Raw genomic sequence first — 9,810 nt, forward strand, 5'->3', positions numbered from 1 at the left:
CTCGATTACTCTTGACTTGTTTTGATGTGTCGTTAGGTCATAGCCATATTGCGTGTAAACTAGCTATTTGTGGGGCTAAAAACATCATCAGTCAATCCAAGATTTATTGGTTATACTACAATCACAAAATAAATGGGGAGCTGTTTCTTCAACAAAACCACAAAATGAGCAAGTTTCATAAATATTATTTAACCTTGTCCTTTTCTCTTTTTTTTCTGTGTATATAACGTCATATTTTGATGTCTGCAAATCCATAATATTGTTTTCTGTTGTTATGACTGTTCATTGTAAAAGATACAACCATGAGTCAGTGGGTGAAGGTGGGACGTCCATCTGCTTCCGATAAGTACTATTGAGCTCTCATCCAATGATGCACTGGAGCTCCGCAAGGACTGCCTCCCTCATTTCCATGTTGCACACAGAAAAGTAAAATTAAATACATGTATAAATAAATAAATATATATGGGAATATATAAATATGGAAATAAATATATGTGGGAATAAATAAATATAAAAAATAAATTAACATAAATAAAAAAATATGCAAAATAAATGAATAAATAATTAAAAGTTAAAAAGAATAAAAATAAAGTTAAAAATAAATATATAAAATAATAAAGGAATAAAGTCATACAATAATAAATTCAGGAATAAATTTCATTAAAAACGAATTATATTTGTTTTATTAAGACATATATTCTTTTATTTATTTTTTTTTTTATTATTACATTTATTCATTTATTATTTATGCAGGTTTTTGCCTGCATAAGTGGAAGCAACCCTTATAGAGTATATCCTAAAATTCGTCCCACCAAATACACATAAATATCTATTATGAATTTGTTTCCCTACCCCTTCTAAATATTTTTTCTGAATTTTTCTAGAAGATTTTGACAGCCAACTCAATTAAAATTACAATTTTAACAAATTTAAAAGTTAACTTTATAAGATTCATTCAGCATATTACAACTCAGTTGTTGACTCAAATGCTGAATATAAATGTTATATTTTTCCATTCATGTCTTCTTAGAATATATAATTTCAAGTTTTTAATTTGGAATTCTATTAAAGATACAGCTTGATGGTCGTGATGTCATGTAAAAAGAGCCAATGTGGCTGTAGCCTCACATTTAAAGGGACAGTTTACCCAAAAATGTACATACAGTACATACAGTACATCATGTGAATGACGTTCTTAGAAGAATGATTTTTAGAAGAATATTTCAGCTCTGTAGATCTATATAATGCAAGTGACTGGTAATCAGACCTTTGCAGCTCAAAAAATAAGTGAATCCATATCTTCAGGAGCGATATGATAGGTGTGGCTGAGAAACAGATTTAACCACTGGAATGATATGGATTACTTTTATGATTCTGCTATGGGATTTTTGGAGCTACAAAGGCCTGATCACCATTTACTTGCCAATGCAAATACAATTTGCCAATGCAAATACAATTATGGACCTCCAGAGATTAAATATTCTTCTAAAAATCTTTGTTTGTGTTCAGCAAAAGAAAGACAGACATACACATCTGGGATAGTAAGAGGTTGAGTAAATTATGAGGTGGGTGAACTATCCCTTTTAAGGCAGTTAAACAAATTTCTGCCTCAAGTCTGTTGACCTGACACAATGGCTGGACATGTCAAAAAGAACAATATAAATTAAAGCTGCGAGCAGCGATGAACACCCTGGTGCACGTTGGGGCTGCTGTGCCAGAGGAATGTCACTCCAATTGTTTTAGAATTTTTTTAGCACTTAAATGTTGTTTAGATGTATTACTTCCTGTTTCATGGCGAAACATTGAATATTGTCAGACCTAACATTGTCAAAATATTGAAAACTCAAAAGCTTTGCAATTTAGCATTGCCAAGGCCTTTAGATTAGACTGACAGAATATGATGTCAATCTGATGAATTCTCTAGGAGGAGTTTGTTAAAGTATGAGGCCTGGAAATGCCAAAAACTGAGCAAAGATTTTAGAGAAAAATCATAATGGCTGACTTCCTGTTGAGTCTAAGAGACTTATTTGTAGGTCTTGGCATGTTACACATGTGTACCGAGTTTCATATATGTAGGTGAAACGTAGCGTGAGATGCACAATGTTGATATTTTGTAGGTGGTGCTATTGAGCCATTTTGCCACACCTCATTCTGAAACTCATATCAGATGTAAATTTTCGCCACTTCTGGCGTGTATCCAAAGTTTCATGCGTTTTCGAGTATGTTTAGGCACTCAAAAATGTGATTCACTTTGGAAAAAAGAATACGGAATAATAATATACAGAGCAGATACAATAGGGTCCTCGCTCGCTCCTCTGTGCTCAGCCCTAATAAATGCCAAGAAGAACAATAGTGTACTCGCACCATTGGTGCTTGGGCTCTAATAAACGCCTAGAAGAACAATAGGGTCCTCGCACCATCGGTGCTCAGGCCCTAATGATGTGCAGCAAACATTGAGCAATCAGCTGTGAGATAATGGCTAAACGGTTAAATGGATGAATAACCTGCATCCTACTTTATTTGAAAATACATTTATGAAATCCATCTGTATAAAATATACTTAATTATTATTGTAATGTTATTATTGAGTATCTGAGTGTATGTAAAGTTAGAAACAAAATATTATTTAAAAATAGTAGATCTGAGAATTATATAATTGTCAGAAGTTATATATTTAGTATATATATAAACTTGGAGTGAAAGAAATGTACAAATATGATATTAGCTAAGTAAAGTAAATTCATTAAAGATAGATAAAGAGACTGAAGTATCTCGGCAGTTTGTCAGAAATAGAACAAGGCATCCGTCTACTGTCAGTGCATCACTGCATCACTTAATATAAAGGAAGGAATTTGCTTTTGACGCAACACGATGCTGGCTTCCATGATAGAAAATGTATTCTTTTTCCAGGCAGTAGAAATAAGAAGTGCTGTATATCTCGATGATCAATTTCATGTAGCGACAAGACATAGTTCATAGATATAATGTAAAAGAATGTAAAGTTCAACATCTAAAATTCCAGTTGACACAAGATTATGATTAATATGTTGCAATATGTGATTAGTTAGAACTAACAAGACATTGAAATCTATATTCAATTGAAAGGAAAATATTATTTGACTGTATTCATATTGAAATTTAGTTCATATTGATTTTAGATTGGAGACTTAATTATCTTGACAAATGTGATATGTGAACACAATTTGTGACATTGTTGGAATCTCTGTAACTCTAGAGCAGACACATTAGATTATTATATTCATTTTCTCAGGAGAAAACCCTGAGAAGCAGGAGACTAAAGTCAAAGTCTCCATTTGCTATCCATTTTATCTAATTACTATTGCCCAGAGTACCTTAGTTGACCCTTATTTCTTACAACATTCCAAGTTTCTATTTATGGACAGCACATCTATAATGAAGTCACCTTTAGTCCTATTTTATGGTCTTAATGTGAACTCTTCTTAATGTTTGAGACTGAATATCTGTTTCTTGTGAAGGCATTATGACATTCTGCACTCTCCTGTGAAGAAGATAAAAAAACAGAATTGTAAAAGTCATCCATCCTGCTCTGGCTGCAAAACATTTACACACACATACATTTTTATTAGTATTTATTATCAATTGATGTATAAATAACATTAGTATCAATAGACAATATTATCATAAGTGTTAGTCCTACAGTATATATATATATATATATATATAAAGATTTAAGCACACAAACACTTAATGCTTTTTATGCTGTTAAGTCATTTTAGCCAGTTATAACAGACTACCATTAAAAACAATCTTCAAAACCTTATAGTACGGTGCCCGGGAAGGGACAGGTTCGGTTTATTTTGTTTTAAAATATTAACTCGTGGGAATGTGATAACATGTCGTGGCCACTAGATAATATGTTGAGGGATCGACATTCTTTTCTCGTAGAGAAAATCAGTTATGGCATACTACATAGAATAACCGATGAACCGATGGCCACCAGAACAACAAGTAGGCTTTTGACCCCGAACTTTCAATCTACCAGCGTGATGCCGCAGCACCGTTGAATATATATATATATATATATATATTGTGTGCGTGTGTGTGTGTGTGTGTGTTTAACATTTTTTATTTCAGACGTAACTTGGATATTTGATGCTCTTGGAAGATGCTGGACAACTGTGTTCTATAATTATATCAAATGTCTTTCTTTTCTTCTTCTTTTTTGTTGTTGCCTTTGTGCCAGTGATCTCTAGCATGCGACTCAGTATTGTAACAATCATTGGCACTAGAAGTGATGATAGTGAGAGAGATCAATATCTATGCTCTATATAGGCCTATATATATTTAATATTTTTTTAGATGTTTATAAATGTGTCCCTCGCACTGTATGCCAATGTCTTCTTGCAGTTATCATTCCTCATGCTACAAAACAGTTCTATACATTTTTAAGTGGTACGATGCAGTGCAGCTGATCCATACTGCACTGGAGAATCAGCTGCAGTTGGGTATGGCATTCACCAGAACACCAAAAAAAATTGTGTTCTGACAATCTGTGCTACCTGCTCAGGATGTGCTACCAGCAGTAAAAACAGTGATATATAATGTTAAAACATGGGGAGCACATGTCGGGAGGCACGGGAGATCCTGTTAGAATATGTATTACACATCTAGTCAGGCAGATAATACCTATCAGGATGTGCTACCAGCATAACTATCAGATAGTGTGATATGGTGTGAGGCTATACTAAGCCCTAAACCTACCCCTAACCCCAAAACTATGCAAATATAGCATTGGTACTGATAGCACATCCTTATAGGTAGCATATATTTTCAGGACACCGCAACAGTCCCGATTTTACAAGAAGTGTAGGCTACTGTGTCCAAAACATTAGAACACCCTTTATTTGATGGCAATATACATAAAAAAATATGCTTTACCATAAAAGAACAGGATGGATGGATGTTTATTTAATCTGTTGAAAACATTTCAAATTAAAAAAGGATATTTTATTCCCTTGCAGTGTCATGAGACCAGATCGGTGGACTTGAACACAAAACAAGCACGAGAGATTTTACACCAGAAACTGGGCATTGTGTATAAGGGAAAAGTGAACTGATGAAAAACAAAAAGGAATTCATACAGAGAAAACAGGAGAAAAGGAGAAAAGTAAATCAAAACATTGAAATGAATATACTATCCATGGAGATTCTTTACTCAGAATAAGGAGATAAGAAATGCTGAAGTAAAAATTTTAACCTCAAAGTTTTGTTTTTTTTTTTTACAAAGAAGAAACTTGGGGGAAAAAATCCAAAGTTAACAAGTATTGCAGATAATAGTTAGAAAGCTTTACTGTTATAGTATTGCATTATCATGAATGCAATGTTGTTTCATAAGGCAATGGGGACTGTATTATGATTAAGAAACTTACATTAAGCTAGTTGGCTTTGCATTACAATATATCAACTAAACCTCATTGAGCAAAATGTTGCTAATAGTTTTGATAATCAGTTGATTAGTATCCATAAATCTATAATGTATGAGTTTATACCATTAATACAACACTGCATATAAACATGAAAATAATTGACCTGGTTAACAAAGAAGCAAACATCACCTTAAGTTCTAAAAATTTTACTCTGTATGATTTTTTTTTTTTCCTGAATAGTTTTCTTAAATTGATTGGTGTCAGAGTATACCTTCACGAGATCACCTGTTGGAGAAAACAAATATTTCCAACATTTTCCTCTATAAAAAATAAATAAATGAAAAAAATTTAATAAAATCAAAAAGCACCTTTCAAATAACCTCTAGATCAGGGGTGCTGATCTACTTTTAAATGACCAACTCACTAAGATCTACCAACTTAAAAAAAAGAGTTTCATTTAAAATAAGAAAATGCTTGTTGGGAATACTGCATGTATCCCTCATGGAATTCATCTTCTAATTAATAAAAAAATATATAATAAATGTTCAATGTTGATATCATTTAGTTTTAAAACTAAACCCAAAACACCTACAGCACAATAGATTACAATAGCCAGGGCAATTACCTTATGCTTATGACGAGTAAATATTGACCAGGAGAGGTTTTGTTTATTCAGTTGCCATGACAACTAGGTTTGCGCATACGCGCCTTCCAAGGACTTCTGAGAACAGCGCGCGAAATTGCGATGCTACTGCCCGGATTAGGCAAAACTGTCTTGATTCCATTCAAAGTTTTGCCTAATCCGGGTAGCATCGCAATTTCGCGCCCTGTTCTCAGAAATCTTCGCCTGGTCAATATTTACTCGTCAAGTGCAAGTCAGACAGAAACTAAAAGAAGGAAGACATTATAGGCTATTAATTTTTATTAAAATTTAACGAAAGTACATTTAAATTTTGTGCGATCTACCAGCATTGCCTTTGCGATGGACTGGTAGATCGCGATCGACGTATTGGGCACCCCTGCTCTAGATAGTTAAGAATGTTATGATCAAAAAAGAAAATAACTGTAAGGTTCATTAAAGTCTATCGGAATAACTCAATTTCCACAGCAAGGGAGATGTTGTACATTGTTCAAAATATGTTATAAATTATACCAGAGCCACCAGGGTTTTTGATTCGAGTATTTTACAAAAAAAACTTTAGACATAAACTGTAATAAACAAAAAGGGCATTTATATGTAACATGCAAAGGTCTGAGCTTGCATTCCAGTAACCTTAAATAACATAGTTTATTCCCAATTGGGAACATAAATTCAGGAAAATCCTCTTATGAACAGATCTGTAGCTATCTATATTGCTATAATTGTTTGTTTTATAACAGTTTAAATCAGTTCATTTGTTTGAGGTCTTTAAACAGGCAATATAAAATAGTTCATTTTCAAGCTGGTGAATTCAGTTTGGAATCCATTGGATCTGTTCTGACTGTTAGGACCTTGCATTTCTTTCAGTTTCTGCCAAGCACTCACGCACCAGACTTCTAGCAATTATGATGCCTGGAAAACAGAGCCACACACACAAAGTAGATACTTGGCTTAGATACTAGGCAAAGATTCAAAAGGAAAAACATCATTGTACAAGTTGTATGGACGTGAATATTAAAATTAATTCATTGTCAAGAACATACATGTGTGCATTGAGAAATCTTTCAAACAGAAACATCTGCAATCTTTTTCTTTATGTAACAGTCTGAAGTTAGTGGTAATGACGAGTGAATTAAGTAATGACTTATTGAACAGTAGCTGTTTAACCAATACAATCCTCAATCTGTGTTGTACATGTTCTAATTTTGATGCATGTTTATGTGGAAGCCATTTCATGAAAACTGAATAGTAACCTCTCTTAAGTCTCTCCATGGCACTTTTACTCCCAGCATATGTAGGCCTTATTTCCTTTCCCAGCTCCTCTATTATGGCTAGAAGCTCAGCATACTTGCTTTGAGGCACTGAGGTTGCAATACAACCCTGCTAAAAAAATAAATAAATAAATAAAGTTAAAAAATTTTTTTATCAAAAATCACAATGTAAGAGAAACAGAAATGTAACCAATTTTCTAGGCTACCACATCACTGTGAACAAAATGTCCAACTATAAACAAATAAAATTAAGGGCGATGGGCAACAAACCCACCTGTGAAAAACTCAGCGACGGAGGTCCAAAATCATTCAGAACAGATTTGTAAGACTGTGTAGCTAAACTCTGAGTCTGGGAGTGCACCACTGTGGATTGTAATTGAAACCCATGATTATCAAATTAAGACACATCAATATTATCCATCAGATTATCAAGATAATCTATGGGATATACTGTATAAAAATTATCATTTAAAAAATAAATATACAAAAAATTAAATGGTGACATATTGAACTAAAATATATTGTAGTCAAAGTGAAATATTGTAGGCCTAATGAAATATAGTGGACATAAATTAGATATGGCACAAAATGTATTATTCGAATAAAGAAATAAACGACTTGGTCACTTTGTACATTACTAATAAAACAACAGCTGTGCTGGATGTTCTATTTTGCTTGAAATTGCAATAAAATGTTCATAGGCCTATGCCCATTTTGAAATGGTTGAGATCAAATTTGATGCCTCTCTGCCTGCTAACAATTTTGTTACATTTATTGTATTAAACTGTAGTTAATGCAACATTTAATAATACATGTAATTCAGTATTTAGGCTATATTTATTTGTATCCGTTTTATCCCTCCATATTAACTAGTAAAGAATTGGCATTTTTTTCCCCCAAGGTCAGTTCATGCGCTTTCATAAACGCTGGGTGGCATCAAATGTACAAATAACGTTTACGTTCAGTATTATTTTTGACCATGGGAGGGGAGAGAGTAGAATCGGATGAATGAATCACCCAACCGACACGCTTTGTGGCGCATTTTGTCCTCAGCCATTACAAAAACGAGGAATTTAAATTGTTTATGACACAGTAGGCTGCTATTGAACTTTAGTTCCAAAAACGAACGAGGAAATTAAATAGTAACAATGGCGGATGTGAATCTGCTGATATCTGACACTATACAGTATGCTACTGGACAAAACTATTGAATCCGTGTTTCCAATGTATTCATTTCATCATTGAATTTTGCATCGTTTAAACGAGAACAGATTAAACATTTAATGGCTGGTTTGTGCATACCTTGATACACGGAAGTTCCTGGAACATGCTGGTAGACGTTAGGTTTGTAAGACATTCCCAAAGACATTTTAGGAAATCAAATCGCCCTGAAATCACTGCGTCTGTGTATCCCTCCGACAGTTTTTGTTTACAGCACAGCTGCACAGAAAATATGGCCGTCACTTATTGACACCCACCTTGCAGAATCTCCAAATTATCTGTGTTGCAAGGAAAATAGCTACATTATTGTAAAAGTGTGATTTACTACTAGCTACACATTGATTTCAATATATATAATATATATATATATATATATATATATATATATATATATATATATATATATATATATATATATATGACCAAAAGTGTCAAAGAAAGAGTCATGCAATTATTTCATAATTGTATTTATTTATTTTTGACATCATTTGTTTGTTGAAAGTATAGGCTCCAGAACCGCCCACTATACAAATTATGGATTGATAATTTGTTTGTTTGCTTAAATTGAGAATTAAAACTATGACTTAGATGAATTCCACTACACTAGGAAGAATCAGTTGCTACTAGAAATTAGCCTACATACAGTCAGCAAATAATGATTATTTCAATTAGTTTCAAGACCGGTTTTCAGTTATACGTTTTTTGAAATCCTAAAAAAACGGTACACACTGAATTAAGAATAGCTTGACACGCTTATTGTTTTTGCAGTGAAACACTCAATTCGACATTCTTACATTTCCATAGGTTTAAGTAATAATGTAGAAAACAATACCTCCAGTGTTACTATTATTAGTAGGCATCTGTGTCCTTGCGTAGCACAAGCTTTGCACGGGTGAGCCCGGAATTCACTTTACTACTTCCGCTTTGTTTAAATCAATCACAATCATGATCTAAGGAGAGTTTGACCAATGAACGATAAGTAGGATTTTTAAAAACCCAGAAAGCATGTCATCAGAATCAGAATCAGCTTTATTGCCAAGTATAATTACACATACAAGGAATTTGTCTTGGTGACAGGAGCTTGCAGTGCACAACAATACAACAGCAGCAAGACATAGATAATATACATATATATATAATATATGTATGTGTATATATATATATATATATATATATATATATATATATATATATATATATATATATATATATATATATATATATATATATATATATATATATATGTATATACACACAGACACACATCTTA

At 32.9% G+C, this 9,810-nt stretch overlaps 1 protein-coding gene across 3 annotated transcripts; it reads right to left on the bottom strand.

The window, feature by feature from the left end:
• Positions 1-4,936: 4,936 nt before the first annotated feature.
• On the bottom strand, positions 4,937-9,449 carry LOC127630412 (cyclin-dependent kinase 2-associated protein 1-like). 3 transcript variants are annotated; one of them, XM_052107903.1, is made up of 5 exons: positions 9,373-9,449; positions 8,622-8,818; positions 7,594-7,682; positions 7,302-7,428; positions 4,937-6,960 (listed from the first exon to the last, which is right to left on the bottom strand). In XM_052107903.1, exons 2-5 carry the CDS (start codon positions 8,686-8,688, stop codon positions 6,893-6,895), a joined length of 351 nt encoding a protein of 116 aa, XP_051963863.1. In that variant the 5' UTR covers positions 8,689-8,818; positions 9,373-9,449; the 3' UTR covers positions 4,937-6,892. The 3 variants fall into 3 exon arrangements, with proteins under 3 accessions (XP_051963863.1, XP_051963845.1, XP_051963853.1); XM_052107885.1 differs by having other exon boundaries at positions 7,302-7,431; XM_052107893.1 differs by having other exon boundaries at positions 7,302-7,431; positions 8,622-8,759; positions 9,373-9,422.
• Between the last annotated feature and the right edge of the window lie 361 nt (positions 9,450-9,810).

Source organism: Xyrauchen texanus, chromosome 3 (genome assembly GCF_025860055.1).
Source record: "Xyrauchen texanus isolate HMW12.3.18 chromosome 3, RBS_HiC_50CHRs, whole genome shotgun sequence".
NCBI classification, from domain to species: Eukaryota; Metazoa; Chordata; class Actinopteri; order Cypriniformes; family Catostomidae; genus Xyrauchen; species Xyrauchen texanus.